This window comes from Crotalus tigris, unplaced genomic scaffold (assembly GCF_016545835.1).
Source record: "Crotalus tigris isolate CLP2741 ecotype Arizona unplaced genomic scaffold, ASM1654583v1 scf7180000024437.13266115, whole genome shotgun sequence".
Lineage (NCBI taxonomy): Eukaryota > Metazoa > Chordata > Lepidosauria > Squamata > Viperidae > Crotalus > Crotalus tigris.
This window is the reverse complement of record NW_024100606.1, coordinates 1,215,854-1,238,957: the sequence shown is the minus strand read 5'-3', so window position 1 is coordinate 1,238,957 and position 23,104 is coordinate 1,215,854. Positions and strand designations below refer to the sequence as shown.

Sequence of the window (23,104 nt, the reverse complement as noted above, 5' to 3'; positions counted from 1 at the left end):
TATTTCTTTGCAGCTGATGGGACACTGAGTATGAAAGATTTTATGTTTGCATTGACCAATAATCGAAGATTTTCTGAAGCTGACAGTAAGTTTAAAACAAGCTGTGGGTCTATTTATATGGTTATAATTTTAGCTCTCATTATCTATTGATTGACAAAGATTATAAACATGTTTCTTAATGTTCCCTTTGCATTTCAAATGAATCCTTCCTATATTAATAACAGTATCAATTATGGATGTAGGCAGGTTTCAGGCTGCTGCTGCTGCTGATGTTATCTGATCAATCATGTCCTACTCTTGGCGATTCTATGGGCCTGGTCTCTCCCCATCTTCCAATCTTGCACTACTTCTTTGAGTGGTTCTATGCTTTGGCCAGTGTGATCTTCGATGGTGGTTTCAAGCTAAACATTGGGAAATTACTCACACTGAGGAAGACAAGGAACCCCTCCCATTCTTCTAAAACATGGGAGTAAAACTGATTCCATCTGAATAGCATAATGGTGGTGGCACCTTCTTTGGTTGATGGCAACCTCTGCCAAAATCACCTAAAGACAAGCAAGTTGCCTTCATGAGGCAGCTCACTTTTATATTTGAAAGCTTTTATGGCTTTAGTACTAAACATTCTTGAGCTCTAAAAGCTTGACTACTATTAGAAAATGGGACTAATTGAGGATAAGAACAAGGAATTAGATTAGAATCTCAAAGAAGATGATATACTGAACATTCTTTCTCTGTACCCACAGCTGGGAGGATGATATAGCCTCTTCTTTTTTAATGTAATTCTATTAAGTTTGGGAAGATCTTAACTTTTCATTTCAAAGCAATAAACAAAACTCTCAATTCTACACATGTAAATAATAATTTGATGTTAGTCTTCCTTTTATACTTAATGAAGCAAATTACAGAAATGTTAAGGACACTTCTGCGTAAGAATCTTGCAACATCAGTCTGAAAGACATACCAAACTTTGGTATCCCTACAGTTATTATGCTGTAGGAAGACAAAAGTTTGATATGGCTTTCTTCTACTGTAGGGAAACCTGATTTCCAGCTCACCTGCAATGTATATGACCCAACTACAAAGCTAGATAAAATTGAAGGTCCTCTTTCCCTATTAGAGGGAACACTTGCATCATTCCTTCTCCCACCTTCTGAGGTTCAGCTCTTCTAAGCAGAATGTGTCAATGCTGCTGACATTAGTTGTTCCTACTTTGACAACTGATGAAAATGCAGCCATTTTCTCTATTCCTTTAACATGCTTTTTCTTACTTTAGAAATTAGGTGCAGCAGAGAGAGGGGAGGTTGGAATGTAAGTTCAGCTAGCCATAACATCACGCTGTGGTGGGAACCCAAGAACAAGCTGATAATGTTTTGGCAGGCTGTGGAGCTAAGGGGAAAGCCCTCACTTTAAGCTAATTGGGGAATGTGATTTATGACAGTTTATTGGGGGTGGGAATTGCACTTTGTTACTTTGTATCAGGAGGAAGGGTATTTAGTTTTTGGGTTCAACTATGTAGTGCCAATACTTTGTTTCTCAAATAAAAAGATTCTTTAAGGTAAACAATGCCTCAAAGTTCTTTTGAAGGGTTTCATCTATCGGAACCATGCTTGCAACAAATTTCTCATTAGCCTAGATTAAACAAACAGAATGGAAATTGGGAAGTGTTCTGTCAATTTCTTTTTTTCTCTTCAACAGAACAGGCTGGCAAAATACCCTGGAACTGACCGTTCTTCCCTCCCCTCTGTGTACTATGAGGGTGAGAGAATTGCAACTATTCATGCCAGTAATTTTCACTCCTATTTAGGTCAGCAGAAGTAAAGATGACAGGAGTCCTTGTTTAGTGATTGTCTTGTACAGCAACCATTCACAATGACAACAATGATGAAAATGAAACTTTGCGACCAGTCCTCACATTTATGACCTACCAGATCTGTAAAGTAAATGAATGGTGGAGCAAGACCATAAACACAATCATGATTCCACTTAGTGACTGCTTTGTTTAACATCTGAATTGCCAATTGTGGTTGCTAAAGAAAGACTACCTGTAGAAGCAATTTCTCTGTTTCTGAGTGTTTCAGGATTGAAAACAGTGATGGTATGGAAGTGTCATAAATGAATATACACACTTGAATATACATACTTGAACATAGTTGAATATTCTTTCACATGCTGTTCTCTTTCTCCTCCTCCTCCCCCTCCTCTTTCTTTTACAGGAAATAGAGTCCCTGTTAAAAACCTGAATTCCATTTTGGAAAACATGGGGATTAATTTAACAGAGAAGGAAATGAAGAAAGCCCTTGAGCAAGTTACAGTTGATGGTAAGAACTATACAGATATATATTTAAGTGACATGAGAGTAGAAAGTAGCAAAGCAGCCTAGGAGCCCATGAACACTAAGCAGGAAGAACTCCCATAGTTAAAAAATAACTGGTAGGAAAAACAATGCTCCCACAATCATCATAACTGTTAGTGTTTGCAACATTTTTGGAGGCTTGACCATCAAACTGGCCTTCTTATTATTAACTTTTTTTTTATTTAACAGGCAAAAAATCAGATTCTCAAAATATATTCAGCACCTTGTCTCATGAATAACCTTGGAAACCTCTTTTGGCTATACCCAAATGTCCCCAGTTTTACTTTAGAGCACTAAGAAGTAGGTGAATTCAGAACAATCTTCCCCAATCTGATGACTTCCAGATGTATTAGAACTACAATGGCCAAAACACTCAGTGGGTGCAGTATGAAAATTTGGGGTATTATAGATCAAGCACATTGAGGGGAATCTGGTTGCACCATTTTTTAAATCAGGCTTAGGTTAGTTAGTTTTAATCAGGGGTACTTATAGTGGGTTCATATTTATCTCTCTTTCCACATGCAACAAAACATCCCTCTCTGATCCTCCAACACTGTTGCAAACAGTAATAATGCCTCACTTTGGAAGTGGTGCTTCCTCTTTCTTAATTGTCCCTTTTTAAAATTTTAGTTTTTGTTAGTGTAAGAACAATGTTTAAAATCCCTTCCCTATTTGTGATGTCAAGTTCTTCTTATTTGTCATTTCTATAATCTTTAGATGGAATGGTAAACCTGAATGAATTCACAAGGAATCTTAGAGTTTTGCAGGAGTTACCTCAACCAAATGGTGAGTGGTGACTTGGATAGAAAGCTAGCACTGATGATGTTATCTAACTGGGCAATGAAATGTCTGCAAGAAAACCACCAAGCTCAGAGAGCAACAAGGACACCACAGATAAAAGAATTATTTCTTTAGTTGCCAAATTTAGAGGGAGGCATATACTATTTAAAAAAGTAAGCTCAATAAAACAAGGAAAATACCTATATAAAAGTTGAGAAACTAAAACAAAGTAACATATAAATTCTTATAAGAGGTTTACCACCCATCCTAATCCATGCCTCAGAAGGAAACCAGGTTTTCAAAGCCATTTTAAATATAATCACTGTGCGGGAGCCACATAGATCTCTGGAGAGAGACTGTTCCAAAAAAATTGTGCTTTATTGGAAAAGGCCTGTGTACTGGATTTTAATAGATGACATTATTTAATTGTTGGGGCCTGGAACATGCCTGCACAGAAATTATTAGAGACAGTCAATATGGCCTTACACTACAAAGGATTTTATATGTGGTATTCACATTTTACTAGACCTTACCTGAGGTCATTTGAAAAACAATGCAGTTTATAGAGCAGTCTCCCAGTCCTAGAACAAGCAAAACTGACATGTCTATGCAAGAACCTCTGAGCCACAGCTGCCATTAGCCACCTGTTCTTCAGCAGGAGTTGCAAATCCAGGAATAAACCCTGATTTCTTATTGGTCCTTCGTGGGGACATGCTACCCTGTCCAGAACTAAAGAAGGAAAACTTCTGGGATCAGGGTTCCAGATGATGGAGCATATCTATTAAATCTTGTTGGCTGATTAATTTTCTGAAAAATGTGGCCTTTGGTCAATTTGTTTTGCTTTTTAGGTGACACAAAGGAAAAAGTTGCTGTGGAAGATGTAAATTCTCTTTTGTCCAACATGGAGATCCACTTAACCAAAGAGCAGCTCCAAGAAGCTTTGAAGAATGTGACTGTGGATGGTGAGTGGGAAAAGAGATAAATAAAATAAAATAATAAAATAAAGCAAAATATCATCTTGTCTTGCATGAATCCGCTTTGCCTGTAGGATGCTGTAGAGATTTCCCTCTGAATCTTCATCTCTTCAAGCCAGGCTAGTATTTCAAAAATGTAGGTATTTAGTTGCTGCTCCTATTTTGTGTAATTCCTTTCTGAGTTTTATCTGGCTTTAGTCCCATTTTCAGATATAAGGGGAGAAAGTCTTTTCTCCAGACTCTTATTAATAAGCTCTTAGTCTTCTGACTGAGTTAAATCAGAACCTTATGTTTTTTTTATTGAGATTTTAAATGTGCATTATATTTTTATTATATTTCCATTACTTTTAATAGCTACTTTGAGTGGTAAAATATTAATATCTATCACTTTAATGAAATTTAATTATTAATATACATTTAATATTTTAAATGCAATTAAGCTGATTTGCAAAATGTTGCACTCAATTCTTCCTGCATTTTCTGCCTACTCACCCACTTGGTAAACTCACTTTTAAATGCCTTTGCAGAAAATGAAAAGGTGAAGATGAATGAGCTGATTGAAAGTGTGACTAAAACCCAGGGACAATCCCAAGCAGACAGTAAGTGAATTTCCATGATTGGATTAAAATTCTTCAAGCATGCTGGTGATATTTGGAAAAATAATAGCTGGGCCCGGTGGGGTTGGGAAAAAAAGGCAGCAATTAGAAGGTGAAAAGATAAAACTACAGTAACACATAAATTAGTGGACTCAGCAAAAGGCAGTCTGCTTAGAACTAGGGGCTGTATTTTAATGTTTTGATTCTGTGAGAATATAGAATATTGTAATGGAAACAGAATTCAGCTTCTTGAGAAGGTATTGTTTTTGTTTGCATTTAGATGTTACAATGATGATATTGGTAGCAGTGATTCGCTAGTCTTTGCTGATTTTTCAGAAATCAAGGTTGTGACTGAATGTAAAACTATAGGGCAAAAGAGTGAGACATATTGTCTTTGAGTTTGAATAAATTACATCTTTCAATGAATTTGAATAAATTAAGCAAAATAATAGAAATGCACCAATAATGTCAAATGAAAAAAAAGTATATGTATTTATAAAACTTGTATAGAATCAAGATTTCCACTCTTAAGATGTGACTTGTCTGATTTTAGTATGAAAGACTTGCAAAGTTACCTTATAAGCTTTGCTAACTGCATATGGAATGCCAAAGCTCTGGGACTATTTGCTGATTATTATTATTATTATTGTTATTTCTCAGTGGATCAGATCCATGTCAGTAACCTGGATACTGTCCTAACCAACATGGGCATTTACCTAACAGATAATGAAATCAAGGAAGGTCTGAATTCTGCAGCTCCAGATGGTGAGTCTTTTAGATACTTTATATTAGTTTTATTAAGTCATTTATGGTTGAATTGTGTTAAATTATTTATTTGTTTTTATTTATTTTTAAAATTTATAAGCCGCCCCACTCCTGGAGGACTCTGGGTGGCTAACAATAAAAACACATAAAACATAACAAAATAAACAGTACAAGAACAGTCATCCAGGGGTCAGATTTTATAAACCCCAGGCCTGCCGGAAAAGCCAGGTCTTAAGCAGCTTACGGAAAACCAACAGGGTGGGAGCGGTCCTAATCTCCAGGGGGAGCTGGTTCCAAGAGGTGGGCACCATCACAGAGAAAGCCCTCCTCTGCGGCCCCGCCAAATGGCACTGCTTGGCCGACGGGACCTGAAGGAGGCCCAGCCTGTGGGATCTAACCGGACGAAGGGAACTATGAGGTAGTAGGCAGTCTCGCAAATAGCCTGGCCCTGAGCCATATAGGGCTTTAAAGGTAATAACCAACACCTTGAATTGGACCCGGAGACCAATAGGCAACCAGTGCAGCTCACGGAGAATAGGTGTAACGTGGGTGTATCGTGGGTGTATCGAGGCTGCATTCTGGACCAACTGTAGTCTCCGAATACTTTTCAAGGGTAGCCCCATGTAGAGCGCATTGCAGTAGTCCAGACGTGAGGTGACAAGGGCATGAGTGACTGTAAGGAGAGCCTCCCGATCCAGGTTGGGTCGCAACTGGTGCAACAGACGAACTTGTGCAAAGGTCCTCCCAGCCACAGCCGTCAAATGATGTTCCAAATTCAGCTGTGGATCAAGGAGGACACCCAAATTGCGAACCCGCTCCGAAGGGGGTATATTTTCCCCCGCAAGAGTCAACACTAGACAGTCGACATGGTCCTTGGGAGGCAACATCCAAAGCCACTCGGTCTTGTCAGGATTGAGCCTGAGTCTGTTAACCCCCATCCAGACCCTCACGGCTTCGAGGCAACGGCCCATCACATCGGCCGCTTCATTGAGAGAGCTCGGGGAGGAGATATATAATTGGGTATCATCAGCATACTGATGAAATCTCACCCCGTGCTGTCTGATGATCTCACCCAGCAGCTTCATATAAATGTTAAATAGGATGGGGGAGAGGACCGACCCCTGCAGCACACCGCATTCAAGGGGCCTCGGGGTTGACCTCTGCCCTCCCACCAATACCGATTGTGACCGGCCAGAGAGGTAGGAGGAGAACCACAGTAAAACGGTGCCTCCCACTCCCACCCCTTCAAGTCGTCGCAAAAGGATACCATGATCGATGGTATCAAAATTAGACACATCTATAGCTCCTTCCCTATGAAACTTCATCCCCATGGAGATAAGATTGGCTCCCCCATTTTAACAATCTTTCATGAGGCCCTGAAGACCTGGTTTTGCCAATGAACCTGGGGAACCCAGAATGAGATAGAACCCATCAAGTCGCTTATTTAATTGATAGATTGTTGTTGGAGTCACTGAGAGTGAGTTGGGCAGCCATATAATTTTTTCTAAATAAATAAACCAAAATTTTAAACTTTAATCAATCAACATGCCAAAGAAAACTCTTCTGTTTTAACAATGCAGACTAAAGTTAAAAATGGCAGATCACTAAAAAAAATGGCTGAAGTGAAGTATGGTAGTGAAAGAGTTAAGGGCCTAATAGTTGGGAGGGGAAACTGTGTGGTGCCCACCTTCCCTTGGCGTCGTAAGCACAGGCTTATTTTGCTTAATGATTAATCCATGGCTGAGTAAAGATTTTGAAAGAAGAATTCAATACCAATAGGAGCTTGGAAAGGGAGGCTGATGGATCTCTCTGATGAGCACAGAGACACTAACCATACAATGCGTATGCAGGAGTCCTCAATTTCTAACAATTGGGAGCAGAATTTCCATGGTTAAGCAAGGCAGTTAAGTGAGTCGTGCCCCATTTTACAACCTTTTTGCCACAGTTGTTAAAGAAATCACTGCAGTTGTTATGTGAGTCATTAAGCAAATCCGCTTCCCCCATTGACTCTGCTTGTTAGAAGCTGTCCAAGAAGATCACAAATGGCGATCATGTGACACACACACCCCTCAGGATGCTGCAACCATTGTAAATATATGCTGGTTGCCAAGCACCCAAATTTTGTTTATGAGACTGTGGAGATGCAGCAATGGACATAAATCGAAGGATCTGTTAAGTCACCTTTTTCAGTGCCATTGTAACTTTGAATGGTCATTAAATGAATAGTTCTGAGTCAAGCTATCTGTAATTGTTTTCATAAATGGAAGGGATGTATTTTAAGCACTACACTCCTTCTGTTTAGTTCTCTGCAAGTGCTAAGAACCTGCAAGCATGTCAACTATTGTTTATTTATTTAGCAGTAGCAATAGCACTTAGACTTATATAACATTCCATAGTGCTTTACAGTGCTCTCTGACTTGCTTGATTGGTTTATTTATTTATTATTTATTTATTTATGCAATCCATCCCATCAGGGGTGGCGCAGGGCTTGCTGGCTGGAAAACTGGCAGCCCAAGTTCAAGACCAGAGCAACATGTAACAGGATGAGCTCCCATTCTCGCCCCAGCTTCTGCCAACCTAGCAGTTCAAAAGCATGTAAATGCAAGTAGATAAATAGGTATTACTTTGGTGGGAAGGTAACAGCGCTCCATGAAGTCATGCTGGTCACATGACCACAGAATTGTCTTCAGACGGTGCTGGCTCAAGGGCTTTGAAACGGAAATAAGCACCGCCCTTATAATCGGCAACAGCCGCAGACACTCCTTTTTCTACCATCTCATCAAAAAAGCAACTCTGGGTAAAAAGCCCAAATTTAATTAACACTACCCAGATCAATCACCACTGCATTCTCAAGTGGATTCAGAGGACTCCGAAGATGAAAAAAAGGCTAGTACCTCTAACTATAAGCACAGAATTCCCTCACTATAACCTCCTTGAGGGAGAGAAGGATTGTCATATTTTTCTTAAAGTTCTTTAGTGTTGGCAAAAGCTGAATAGATGCACAATACATTTGCTGGAAGGAGGCAACCTGGAGACCTCTAGGTGTTTTAAATACCATTATTCAAAAACGATGGAGAGTTAGAAAGCTTAGGAGCAGGGATGTCTATGAGGAGGACAAAAAAGTCAAGATGAGGGCCATGACCATGCAAATGGAGTGCTGTTCCTGTTTTATGTGAAACATGCGTAAAAAGGGAGTGCAGCTGTCATCTTTTTTGCCCTCATCTACCTGTGGATATTCCTGCTTCAGGAAATACTAGCGGATCAAAGAATATCAGTCAGCAATGGGTTTAAAATCATTCTTAAGAAGTGATTAGAATAAAAGCATGGAACCTGGAGCAGAAAATTAATTCCCAGCTGAGAAATTTCAATGACTGGGAAGATAAACAAAAAGCTCATATGGATTATAAGGAGGTGTGTGAACTGGGGAAAATAAGAGGAGGAAAATGTATTGGATATGTTCACTGCCTTGAGTTACTTATAAAAAATAATAAAGACAGGATATAAATAAATAAGTAAATAATAAATTGAAAGGAGCATAGAAGTGAAAAGAAAAAGAAAGATGCTATTTGTTGATTCGGTCTTTTGCACATTACCACACACATTCCCACTTTTCCAGGATATGTTAGAACTATAATTCCTAATATTTGCTATAAATGTGCATTTCTAACTTATCTGGAGAATTCCAGATTCAGGAATAGTTCTTTTATTTTATGCATATTTCTTTGAGTTCTAAGTAACAGCAGCCTCAGTTCGGTTTCCCTGTTCAGCTGGGTTAATTACTTCCCCTTCTTGTCTTGCAGAAGATGGAAACGTTAACCTAAATGACTTCATGGAAGGGGTGAAGAATATGAAGCTCATATTAAGTGCAGGAGGTAAACCTCTGGGAAATTTGAAATTACAATAAACTAAAGGATAGTCTGGGGTTGCTGTTCTTACATTCTCCAGGCAATGAGTAAAATATTTGTATAGCTTTGATCAATGTAGCTACTGGTGTAAATTTTATACTTTTATCTTATTTTATTTTCTGATTTATGGTTGAAATAAAAGTATTGTAATTGTTGTGGTTATTGCTATGATGGAAAAGTTGGCAGATTTTTTTTTTTGCAAGAATTGGATATTTGCCTTTTTCAAGTTCCATTCTGGAGTAATTAAGCAAATCACATTCTTCTCTTTGCTCTCATCTGAACCACCCAATTCCAAAGTAGCCCCCAAAGACAGGAACTAGTTCTTTTCCAGTGGGCTGGCTGCATGAAAAGGATGTTGTCTACTCCTGCTTGTGTGAAATGGTCAGTGGTTTGTACTTATACTAGGGAATGTTAGTCTTGCTGCTGCATAACACTGTTTCTCAACCTTGACAATTTTAAGGCATGTGGACTTCAACTCCCAGAATTCCACAGGCAGCAATGCTGGCTGTGGAATTCTGGGAGTTGAAGTCCACATGCCTTAAAATTGTCAAGGTTGAGAAACGTCTTGCAGAACAGGTATACAGTATAAATTATGAGAGAGGTAACTTTAAAAAAAACCTCCTTGTGCAGCATATTTTCCATGGAAACATCCTAATTATAATAATTTATAATCTAATAAATAATACAAGTAAAATATAAATAATCAGAATGAAAATATTCTCTGCTTTTACTAATTGAGTTTAAGAGACTTCTGGCTGCAGCCCATAGAATCCAGCATTCTATTGCGTCCAGTCAGATACATTTGGGAAGCTCACAAAGATGAACAGGTGGTAGTAATTATCTTCTTCTCTTGTGCTTCAGCAGCTGGTGTTACATAAGCTGCCTGCAATTCAGGTTGTTGTATATCTCTTCCTCAATTTATGCTTCTTGCTTAGCTGCTCTTTGCAATCATTGTAATGTGGCACGTCTTGTTGCTTTCTTTTCTTCTGGATTTTATTCAAAGCATTGCTGGTAGATTCTTTTTAATGTAGAAATTAATTCTTAACAGGTGGATGTTAGAAAAAAATATTATATTTCAGTCTTTCTCACTCTGATCTTAAAGTAGTGGTGTTAAATTTTAAGATTTCTGATTCCAGTCTCTAGCAGAAGCAGGAATCAAGACACTTTAAAGATAAATTTCAATGCAGCAGTCGTAGAAACTTAATGTTTCCTCCTTAAACAGTTTTAAGTGGGAATAGTAAGCTATATACTTCTGATTATGATGGGATTATTAATGATCCTATATCAATCTATAAGTATAGGTTAATAGCATGCCTTTTAAACTTTATTCTGACTGACATTGTAATATATATGACACATAATTAACTGGACAATCAGGATATCATGTCTGGTAAAATATTAGAAGCTGCAACCCAACTTTGAAAATAAGTCCAGGAAGAAGGATACTCAACCACCTATCTACTTCTACTAATTTGAATCCTTAATGGCTAAAAGTGGGGAACCATCTAATCAAATTGTTGTTTTATCATTCCAAGGTGGTGGGTTTGGGGAGTTGAAGGGTAGCAGAAGCCACCAGGTCAGTCGGTAGTGATGTACTGATGCTTATGAAATATGAATCTTGGATTGTGACATTGGATGGTTTCTGTAAATTGATATCAGGGCAAGCGATTAAAACTGATGAATTGAGTTCCAGCCTGACAAGAATGGGCCTCAATATAACAGAAGAAGAAACTCAAGAAGCTCTGAAGCCCATTATTCTTGATGGTAAGTTGAACAGAAAAGGCAGTTATAACAAGGAAGAATGCTTTGAAGGTTGTATGAACCTGCCAGACACTGGCCCTGGAAACTTCCCCACCCCCACCCCCACCCAAGACTTTTTAATCCCAAATTCAGCAGCCCAGTTTTTAAAACAAAATTATAAACAAAATTATTGTGTTACTCAATTAATGAATATATTAACAGGAATTCCCACATTGAGAAAAATGATCTGATTCCTCATTTCTTCTAGATCCACTCCAAACTCCTTCAAGATTTTAAAACCAGGGAAAAAAATGGCTGGCCCAGAATTAATGAATGAGCCAGGAAACTACTCAGCTTCCAAGCCTCCAACATTCATCTTACTAACATGACATCTAATTTGTTATTTGTTTCCAATTCCCACCTGGACTTCTTGGTATCTAAAGAAAGAAATCAGATGCAAAAATTGGGGATTAATTTGACATTTTACTAACAAGCATCTCACAGTCTTGCAACAGATAGAAAAAATACCCAAAGCAACTTTTGAATATATGCTTTGTATTATTGGGATTGACTTAAAGACATATAGCTAAACCATAAAATTACTGAGTGGCTCTAGTTTGTGACCGTATTTAGTTCTGGGAAGAATCTATCTGTACAGACAGATAAGATCTTTTAGCAAGAGCAGATCTGAGGGAGATGTTTCCCTCAACTTGCCCTACTTGATTAGTGAGCAGCATGTTTCTATAATAGCTTCCAGGCTATTATAGACCCAATACAAAAAATTCTTTGATTATGCCCATAAAGAGATATCAGCAGCTCCTTTCTTTTGTTGGCTAGAGACACCATTTAGGGCTGGGATTCAAGCCTCCAAATCAGAGGAGGGGAAAGCATTCTCTTGAGAAGACATAATCTTTTCAGTTCTGACTTGGCTTCCTATGCTAAATTTTTTCCACCTTCCTCAATCAAAGCTAGAAATCAGAAGTTAGGGCATTGTTTCTCTTGCCCCCCTGCTTTGTTCCTATTTTCTAGGATGGGCAAGCTGTAGTTCTCCAAATGTTGCTAAGCATCAGCTTTTAGCAGCCACAGTCAACTTGGCCAGTATTGGAAGCTACTGGGATTTGTAATTCATGTTTATCTGGAACCGATTAGTACTTTCCTATCCATTTCCACATCTAAGACTATTGAGAACATTCCTTTTGTTTCTGCTATTTTACATGTACCACTCATTGGACAGGAAATGCTAATGGTAGCCTATCTCTCCAGCCAGTATTTTCTGACAACAAACCAATAACTTATAAGTTTGAAGTCAATATGAACTGAAGAACTGCTTGGCTGTCTTCTTTAAAGAAACTGTGCAGAAGAAAAATTGCCTTTTTTTCACTCCTTCACTCCTCCCTTATTCCAATTTCCTTGAAGTTCTCATACTATTTACATTTTGTGTGCAGATAATGACGAAGTGGATATGAAGAATGTATTGCAAAACATTATGCTCATGCAACGGCCTTTTAAGCTGGAAAGTAAGCTGAATCAGGGGATTGAAATGGGTGGTTTATCTATCTGGTCTCCTTTACATTTCTTTATTTCGTTTTTAAAATAGAGTTTCTCTTTTTAAACTATGGAGAACCATTCCATCACTTAATAATTCCTCCCATCCCTTGCTCCTTGCCAAATATTTACTCTCACTATCAAACCAGTCTCTGGATGGTTCGTGAAGTAATTGATTTAATAAAACAATCATTCTAGTGTAAAAAAAATGCAAATGTTAAAAGCATTAAAACAGTCCTCAGCAGAAACGAAGCATGTGAAGCTTTTGAAGTTCAAAAAGTAAAGGTCCATTCTCTTAAAAAAATGTTTTAACCTGGAGCTAAAAATTTAATGCACCCAATTTTTGAAAACCTGAACATCATATACTGCATCTGCTTATATACTCTGTGCAAAACACTGTAATTAGTTTTACATTTAGATTTTTACCCTTAAAATTTGGAGTTTAGGAAAATTACTTTATAAAAAGATGGGTGAGGGAGCAAATGTTGATGAATAATATTAAAATAATTTAATTTTTATCCTAAGTGAGATAGTACTTTTGTCCTGACGTGCATTTTTGTAGTATGGCCCCTGTCTGGCAACTGAAAGTCAATTGATAGCCTCCTTCCCACAAAGATTATATACTGTTATTTTAAAAGTTAACCCCCAATGCTACATATTCATCACCTTTTAATTTTTTAAATAGATTGTTGTTTATTTTATGGAAATAGAGCATATGCTTTGCTGCAAATCTATTTCTTGTTCCTCTTTTTTCCGTTTTGCTTTTGAGAATAAGGGAATAAACAAATTGAACTAAATGCAGTGAAACTCTTTAAAAAACCTTGTATTTATATTTACCCTTAAAGAAATGAACTGAAGAAGCTTCTTGGGTGAGAAGTTAAATGTTTTCTAGGGAAATAAACAAAGTCCAGTTGTCTTTGAAAAAGCACCTTTGGACTACCCATAAAGAGCTGAATCTAGCACATAATGACATATAGAAATAGACTTTACCGTGTTCTGTCCAGGGTCATGGTAATTAAATTATATTCCTTTTCTTTTTAACATTGGTATTTTAAGCAGAACAAGGTTAACGACTAGTTTATTTATCTTTTTCTGCACTTGAAATAAGTAGGAGCTAAAGCTATCTTTGATCTCCTTTTTTCTGCACATGCAGGAGACAGGATTGATATTCAAGATTTGAACAGGATTCTGATCTCTGCAGGCATTCAACTCACAGAAGCAGAATTCCAGGAAGCATTGGCAACTACCCCAATCGATAGTTAGTATTTACTTTGCTATAAAACTTCTGAAATGCTTACAAAATCATAGACTCATAAAAGTTGAAAAAGACAGTGTAGGGTAGGCTACTAAGAGAAACACTCCATTTGAGATTAAAGCATCTATTTTCAACTTCTGTGTGACATGTCCCACAATTTGTAAGGTCAGAAACATCAGTACAGGGAATCCCCAACACAACTGAGACCAGAATTGCCATTGCAAAACAAGGCAACTGTTTAGTGAATTATGTCCAATTGTATGACCTTCTTGCCATGGATATTAAGCAAATCACATTCTGGCTTACCCCTTTGACTTTGCTTGTCAATAACCAGTTGGGAAGATTGCAAATGATGATCACATGATTTTGGGATGCTGCAACCATCATCAATGCATGGTGGTTGCCAAGTGCTGAAAATCTGATTGACACTTATTGTAGTGATTATGAGGATGCTGCAATGGTTGTAAATGCAACCAGTCAGTCATGTCACTTTTTTCAACCCCCTTCTAACTTCAGTCAACTAAACAAATGGTTGTAAGTCAAGGACAACCTGTAATGCAAAATGTTCCAAATTAAACCATTTCAAATTGAGAACGCTATATTTTTAGTGTGAAATGCCCCATCTTGAATGTAGGACTATGGTAGCAATGAACTTTCTAAGTGTTTTAAAGCAGCCTTGTTTAAAACTACAAAACAATTTCAAAATATTCAAAGTGGACTACAGTATAATATAATCAAAACAACTGTTGTGCACTCAAAACTGAGTGTTTCGTTTTTAAAATAATTTAGTTTAAAATATTTTGTATAACTAACATAGCAAGTCCGTCAGTCAAAACCATCAAATTCCAGTTCCTGTCTCAGCTTCTATAATGCAACATACAGGAACTGATTATGACATTAACAGCAATGTGAATAGATCACACAGAGAGCCTCAAACTCTACCAGATGGGGAGGCATCTGCAGCACCCCTTAAATTAGGGAATGGCAATTGTGGGCTGCATACAGTTCTCAATCTCCCAACATTATACCACTGAAATTTGATGGCAAATATATTTGTGTGTGTGTATTTGTGTAAGCTTTTTTTAAAGAAAGAAAATGGTTATTTTACAAAGTAAAATTAACAAAGTAATTTTAATTACCTGCAAACACCCACCCATAAAAAAATTATAATTCCATCTAATTCAAGTATATCAGTATTGTACTGCTGAATTTTAAGCACATTTCTTAGCCAGAAAGGAGTTACTAGGTTCTGCCTTAATACTAGTAGAGATAGGCCAGTGGCTATATTTCATTTGAGGCCGACTGAACCTGTTAGACACTATCAACCTATCAGACATTATCATTTGGAGGCACTGACAATGAGGTGCCTTTATTTAAGAGAGAGAGAGGGGGGGAGGGAGAGAGAGAGAGAGAGAGAGAGAGAGAGAGAGAGAGAGAGACCCTTCCAATGCCCTCATTGGCAATAGACTCCAAAGGCAAGGTTCTGATTGGTTAGGCTCATTGACAGAATGGAAAAATACTTTGCTTGAAATTGATGCATAGCTGCAAATCTGACCTGACCAGCCAGAAGCTATTTCCTTTTGTCACATGGTCATAGTTGATGATGACAGTAGCAAGAGGAGCAGGGATGAAAAAACCAGAAACAGGATTGTAGAAATAAGGAATAAGGGGAGGGGACAAGATAGACTGAATGAAAACTAAATAAGGTCCTTTCCCCAGAATACCTCAAAACATGTAGGCTTCTATCTGAAATCTATTGCTTGTACATATTTTTGCATGCACTGTTCAAACTGAATGACAGTGGCTATATCTGTGTTAGCAACTGGTCTTTGTTATGTACAAATGAACTGGGTTAGAGATGATAGCATTTCAAGGCAGAGGAAACAGGAACTGGGAGTAAAGGGAAAATTGGTTGGTGGGAGAATATTTTATCTCTTGCCATTTGTAGCCTTTTCTCATGCCAGTGATGACTTTGCAAGGATAAGCATAATATGTAAATTGTTTTCATACTTGTTATTGCACAAGTATTGCATGCTATTAGAAAACCAGAAAAATGCCTATAATTTTAGAATGGTTTTCTAAAACTTCATATAAAATAGTTCTTCAGTCAGGATTTTTTAATGTAAGAATTTCAAATGTTTCTATCATTTCTTTTAAAAGGATGTGTTTAGTTTGAGGAATTTATATATCCAGTGCCTGTATACTATATGCCCTAGCAGTCTGCCTCAGGATACACTTTCTTTGGATATACTGCCCTTCAGCCCCATGACCCACAGCAATTAGCATTCCAAGGATACATTGACTGGGTACTTCAAACTATTAAGATCTATTCTAATCTTTGACAGTAATAAAGATTTGATTTCATTTCATTTGAAATATCAGGATCCCATGGGTCCTACAGTAAAGAAAGCAGCACTATACTGAACATTCCTTATGATTAGAAAAAAAGCATTATGCATCTTTTAATTTCTAATGCCTATTTAAGTCTCTTGAGAAGTAGTATTCTTTGTGCTTTCAAAAGTTCATTAAAATATTAAAATATAAGATATTTCTTTTTATATATCTATTTTTTTATCTATTATCTCATAAAACATAGGACAAACTGTGTATTGCTATAAATCCTCATGGACTCTCTTTTGTTTTTTTGTTTCCTCTTAGTTGAAGGGAAAGTAAACTTAGGAGAATTTATGAAGTCGGTGAGGGCAGTCCAGCCATATCCTCAGCCTGGTATGTTAATAAACTGATTAATAATGTATTGAGAAAGGTAAAAGAACACAAAAATAATTATGTATGTTTGTTATTTTTGTGCTACATGTGACAACTTTGAATTATACAGCCAACAGACTTTAGACAGATAGACAGACAGACAGACAACCTTTACTGTCATTTTTACTGTGAGCACAATGGCACACATTAAAAATGAAATTTAGTTGCTTGCTTTCAAAGTATACACATACATAATACACATTTAAACATCCTATATATAACATTATGTACAGACTGTCTTACTCCCTTACATATAAGTAACATATAAATATTAATCACTGTTCATCTTGAATACATAACGGAAGGAGGAAGCTTTAGAGTTTACAAGGTTAATACTGTATGGAACAAAACTGTGACTGAATCTGGATGTTCTGCTTCGGATACCATGGAGCCTCCTCCCAGAAGATAACAAGGAAAACAGGTCCTGAAAAGGATGGGTAGCGTCCCAGACAATCCTGCGGACCCTGCTCAAGCAATGCTTATATGCCATATCCTGGATAGAAGGGAGGGAACTGCCAATAATCTTTTCAGCCATCCTCACCACTCTCTGTACCGCCTTCCTGTCTGAAGCAGAGATGTTTCCAAACCAGACTGTGATGCTGTATGACAGGATGCTCCCTCTATAGAAAGTGGTAAGGACAGGGGAAGGAAGATGTGCTTTTCTCATGCGATGTAGAAAATGTAGGTGCTGCTGTGCCCGCTTCACCAGTGTCTCGCTGTTGAGCGACCAAGCCAGCCCACTTGTTAACTGCACATCCAGGAATTTGATGCTGGTAACCATCTCCACAGGTGAATCATTAATACACAGAGGAGTATGGCTGTGCCTGCCTTTTCTGAATTCGACAATGATCTCTTTGGTTTTTCCAGTGTTTAAAACTAGGCTGTTTTCCTTACACCAGTTCATCAAGCCCTCAACTCCTTGCAGTATGCACCCTTATTGTCATCTTGAATAAGGCCCACTACTGTTGTATCATCCGCAAACTCCACAATATGGTTGGTGGCAAACCTAGCACAACAGTCATGGGTCAACAGGTGTTGCAGAAGGTCCTCCATTGATTCCTGCATGGAAACTGCATGCAGGGCTCATCAAGAAGCTTTAATATATATGATAGATATAGATGTAGATGTAGTTATATGGATTTTTAAAAATAAAATAGAATTCAGAGATTTTGTATCTACAGAGATGCCAGTAAAATGGGAATTTAGCCGTTTCAAAGTTAGCCCTCCCTCTCTTCTTAGTATTCTCTCCATTCTGGGTCTCCCCTATTAAATGAAAGCACATTTATTAAAATGCTTTTTCTTTCATGTCTATTTTTTCTGTTGGCCTTTGGAAGAAGAAACAATTACTTTTCTGGAAGAGAAAGTTGCTGCTCAGGAAGAGGAAGAGGAGATTTCTGTTGAAGAAGAGACAGCTGCTGCTGCTCAGGAAGAGGAAGAGGAGATTTCTATTAAAGAAGAGACAGCTGCTGCTGCTCAGGAAGAGGAGATTCCTATTAAAGAAGAGAGAGTTGCTGCTGCTGCTCAGGAAGAGGAAGAGAAGATTCCTATTAAAGAAGAGAAAGCTGCTGCTGCTCAGGAAGAAGAAGAGAAGATTCCTATTAAAGAAGAGAAAGCTGCTGCTGCTCAGGAAGAGGAAGAGGAGATTCCTATTAAAGAAGAGACAGCTGCTGCTGCTGCTCAGGAAGAAGAAGAGAAGATTCCTATTAAAGAAGAGAAAGCTGCTGCTGCTCAGGAAGAGGAAGGTAAAGAGAAACAGAAAACTGCTGCCAAGGAAGAAAAGGTTGCCGTTGAAGAGTTGGGTTCCATTTTGGCCGATAAGGGTATTTCCCTGAGTGACAAAGAGCTGGAAGAGGCCTTGATAAAGGCAAAAGTAAATGGTTGGTATTTATATTCTAACTTTTGGTTCAGAGGTTCAGAGTAAGATAAATTATAAAGCAACTTTACAATCTCCCGAATAGGTTGAATTACAGCTTCCATCATCTCAGTGATGGGGAAGGGTACTTTAAATATAAAAACAGTCATTCCCAACTGTTTTGTAGCCCTAGCACTCCCAAAGCAATCTCTATTGCAATTTGAAAGCAAATTTCTGATTTTCAGTAATACCATTTGGATTTAGCACAAACCCAAAACAATAAAAAAGGAAACAGCTAAAATTTTCTACTCCAATTATATCAGACCTCCAGTGTCATGTCACTTGTGAAGCTTGGAGGCCATGAAAATATAAATATAAGTAAATGGCTATGTATGTTTGTCAGTGTACACACACACACACACAGACAGACACACACACACAAATATACACAGAACCACTTCCTTCACCTAAAATCAGCCTAGCTTATCAGAATATCTAGGTCAGTGATGGCAAACCTTGTAGAGACTGAGTGCCCAAAAACTGGTCCCGCCCCCGCTCCACCCTCACCCGTTCCTCACCCTGCCTGCCCGCAGGACCACTCACGACCTCCAGGGCCCACTGCAGATCGCCCAGGCAGCCCAGCAACGCCATGGCGGCCATGCCCTCTGCCCGTGCCCCGCAGCATCAACTGTGCGTGATGGGGCATGAGGGCAGAGTGTTGTCTATGCTGCCTGGTTCCCATGTCCTTGGCTGCGCTGCTCTGCATGGGCCACGCTCAAGGGCTGCTCCAGAGGGGCTGCTGCTGAGGGGGTCATGGTGGGAGGCGAGGCTGGGGCAACGGCACATGTGCCCACAGAGAGGGCTCCGAGTGCCGCCTCTGGCACATGTGCCATAGATTCGCCACCACTGATCTCGGTAGAAACCATTTCTAGTGCTCCACTTTCAGGCAGAAAAGAGAGTTGAAGCAAGGCAGGGCTACTTTGCAGTAATAGTGCTGGATCTCTGAAACAATCTCATATGGAGATCAGTTTAGCCCCCTTCTAATTGATTTCAGACAAAACTGTTTCAGAAGATATTTTAACTAGACTGGATAATTTGTGGATAGTTGTTATTTATGAGTGATTTTATTTTCCGAGTTATTCATTTTATTATTACTTGAATTGTAATTTTATGTTGATTATGCTTAAATTTACCAAATGTGTTATAAATTATTTTTTACATCATTTTAACTGCAGAAAATCATTTACATTGTGATGATATGAATATAACAAAAGTGTGACTCTAATTACAACTCACTCTTTGTAATTGAAAAAAATATGCTTAAGGAAGTAGACTTAAAAAATAAAATTGTTAAACATTAATATAATAAAAAAGCAATCCAGAGAAAACTAATGTTAGACTATGTTAAGTCTGATTAAAGAGACAAGGGAGGCACCCAGGCATTAAATAATAAGCAATTTGGAGATTTAGCCTGGAAACTGTCTTGTTTGGGGAAAGCTCCACCAATGCCTAATGTAACATGAAGCCACTCTGAACATCATCTAAATTGCCTTATTGTGTGAAAGCAAAAGAAGGCAATGTTTCTAAACTCTTTTCATTGGCAGCCATTATAAATCACTGCAAGAATTGTGAGAACAACATTTTGCTGCTGCTGTTTTTTTTTTTTTCTTTTTTTCCCTTATAGTTGATGGGACAGTGGACCTCTGTAACTTTTTCAAGGCAGTTCATGAGATTCAAGGGTCACCTCCAGATGGTAAGCTAAAGGCCAACATACAAATATACTACATGCTTTTTTCTAGACCAGCTCTTAAACTCTTCTTACACTCTTATGTTGCCTTTGACTGAAACAGCAAAGGGGTTTACACTGGCTGTAAACTTTTTATTTCAAATATTGCTTTCCTCCCTAGAATATTTTATGGCTCGATGACTGCAGTGATACTTGCTTAAGTAGATAAGCCATTTCAGGCAGACACAATGTTTTTCAGTTAAATCAACTCATGTAAAGAATAAATCTATAGACATGTGTAAACCAGACCCAAATGTGCTGTTGCATGATAAAATGTGAGCCATTTCATGAATATGAAAAAAGAACCAAAGCAATAGTAACACATAAATGTGCCTGCAATGTTGCATAGGATGTGTGAGTATTTTGACATCTAACAGGACATGTGAGGGAAAGATCTATGACCTTTCCTTTCATACCATACTTCCTTGTACTTTTATGGAGTACTTCGACCTAACTCCATTAACTTCTAGTTGGAACTGGGATTAAAAAGGTAAAGTAAAAAAGAATTTTTCCCTCTTTGCTGTATACTCTTTTGCTATGAAAAAGTAAACATTTTATTCCATGCATGAAGGTATGAACAAATGTGATTTTTTACTTCTCCACTATACAGTGGTATGTATTCTAGGTGATTCCTTCCTTCTGAAAATTGCCTAGCATTCTAAATGCTTCAAAAAAATGTTCTGGATTTCCATTCCATTCAGTCATTCTCCCTCCCTCCCCCTTTCCCTCCCTCTCTCCCTTCCCCTTTCCCCTCCCCCCTCTCTCTCTCTCTTCAATTTCTATGATCTGGATCTTCTTGTCCTCGTGTTTTTCTTCTTTCTTGCAGCCAAAAAGAATGAAGGTAAGGTAGCTCCAATGATCTCCCAAATAATAGTAAATAGTAAAATAGCTCCAATGATCTCCCAAATAATAGTAAATGGATGGGCAAAAGGTAGTAAAAATGAGGGTGATTAAAAAGGGGCAAGCTCAGGAAGGGAAATAACACATTCATGCACATACTCAGATTCATATAAACCAACAATGCTCTTTTTGATAAATCCAAATCAAAAAGTGGAGCACAGTATTGTAATGTTTCCTTAACCAGAATAATAAATAAATAATAAAGCAAGAACAAAAATTCTACCCTAATCCATGACTGAGGAGAAAGATTCTCAAAGACTTTTTAAGCTTTTAACATAATCAAAGTGGGAGCCATATAGATCTCTGAGGAGATTCTGATTTAACTGATCTGTTTCTATAATTGCTTTGTTTTCCTATCTATCCATGATATACTCAAGCCATGGCTCTGCTCCCAGTTACTCATACTCTGATCATCTCCTGAATGGATTATTATAACATACTCTACATGGGGCTGCTCTTGAAGATTGTCCCTCACTCAAATTAGCCATCTTCTGAGGTACATCTTCTGAGCAAAGCAATACTTTCTCCTTTCTGTCAAAAAATTATTCTGGAAAAAAAAAAGCCTTGTGGAAGTGACCTACTACTCCAATAGAATTTGACAATAATAAGCAAACTTGATTTTTTTTTCTGTAGTAAATAGTGCTTTAAAGTAATGCACTGACTATATATGTTCCTGCACACAAATACATGCATACACAAGCAAATAACTTTCATTTCCAAATTATCCCATTCTCATTCCTTTCCCATGAACAATTGTGTTTAAAGTTTTCAGAATTTCACTGATTTCCACTTCTTGTGTAATTATCAGGGAATGCTATGTTTATTTCTCTTTTAAGGAACAGTGACACTATTTTCTGAGCAACAATCTAACCTGGTGTCAGAGTCAAGACAAGAATCACAATGAGCTCTGCTATCCCTTAATGGGAACTGTTCAGATGTGGATTATGTGCATATGCAAATATTTTGTTTACAGCAAGCACCCTAGAAAGAAAAACATCCTTAGTTAAAGAGGTTTAGGCCAGAAGTCTCAAAAAATAAAAATAATAGGACATTTTTTTATTGCTTTTTTATTTTTTTTCTTTTGCAGAAAATAAAGTTGATATTAACAACTTGGATGAAGTCTTGGAAGAAATGGGAATATGTTTAACCAACAGACAACTATATGAGGCATTTAAATACATTTCAATAGATGGTTGGTTTCTTGGTTCATTTAAACAGAATAGTTGGTATCTAACCTTTGGTTTTATTCCACCAAATAATTCTTATGCTTTTACAAAAAGTGAAGATTTTAGAGGAGAGCTAAAGTACTTGTGCTATAACTCACCCGGGTAAACTACCTTGCAAGAAAATGAAACAATTTATGCCTATTTGAGAATTTGCAATGTATATAATTCAGCCACTATCTAAATGCAATCTTTTGAAAGGAAGTATGGAAGTATGGAAATTCACAAATGAAAATATCAATCCATAGTCCATTATGATTAAGGAAAAAAAACCACAATGAAAGACCATATTGCATTTATTTGCATGACAACTGTCAAGCTCCAAGTAAGGATTATAAAAATATTCATGCAAACTAAGACTGAATTTTATTTAAGGGTGAGTACATAGGGGTCATTGATTCAATTCAGGAATTGCTTACTCTATCCATGACCTTTATGATATAGTATAATACAAAGCTTTTCAACCAGTGGTACGGATACCACCTGTGGTACATTGGCACCTGGCAGGTGGTACGTGACCATCCTAGGAAAGTGGCGGGGGAGGGGAATGAGCTGAACTGGTGGCAGCACTGCACAAGCCTGAGCGAGAGATGGCTGGAGCTGCAGGGCTGTCAGGGCTCAGCGGAAGCACCAGGATCAGCGCCAGGCTCCAGCTGGAGCTCGG

General features: G+C 37.9%; 1 protein-coding gene across 7 annotated transcripts in view; it reads left to right on the top strand.

Moving 5' to 3' along the window:
• The window catches only part of LOC120302749 (reticulocyte binding protein 2 homolog b-like), a 145,619-nt gene that overhangs the window by 73,974 nt on the left and 48,541 nt on the right, over positions 1–23,104 (top strand). For 5 of the 7 annotated variants that reach the window (XM_039331626.1, XM_039331623.1, XM_039331622.1 and 2 more), the window contains 15 exons: positions 14–85; positions 2,214–2,318; positions 3,071–3,139; positions 3,982–4,095; positions 4,635–4,706; positions 5,364–5,468; positions 9,269–9,340; positions 11,033–11,137; positions 12,559–12,630; positions 13,812–13,916; positions 16,572–16,640; positions 18,014–18,556; positions 20,216–20,284; positions 21,144–21,158; positions 22,305–22,409. In XM_039331626.1, the coding sequence (XP_039187560.1) occupies positions 14–85; positions 2,214–2,318; positions 3,071–3,139; positions 3,982–4,095; positions 4,635–4,706; positions 5,364–5,468; positions 9,269–9,340; positions 11,033–11,137; positions 12,559–12,630; positions 13,812–13,916; positions 16,572–16,640; positions 18,014–18,556; positions 20,216–20,284; positions 21,144–21,158; positions 22,305–22,409 (1,692 nt within the window). The remainder of the gene's footprint in view (positions 1–13; positions 86–2,213; positions 2,319–3,070; positions 3,140–3,981; positions 4,096–4,634; positions 4,707–5,363; positions 5,469–9,268; positions 9,341–11,032; positions 11,138–12,558; positions 12,631–13,811; positions 13,917–16,571; positions 16,641–18,013; positions 18,557–20,215; positions 20,285–21,143; positions 21,159–22,304; positions 22,410–23,104) is intronic. The other 2 variants (XM_039331624.1, XM_039331625.1) reach the window with 2 other exon arrangements.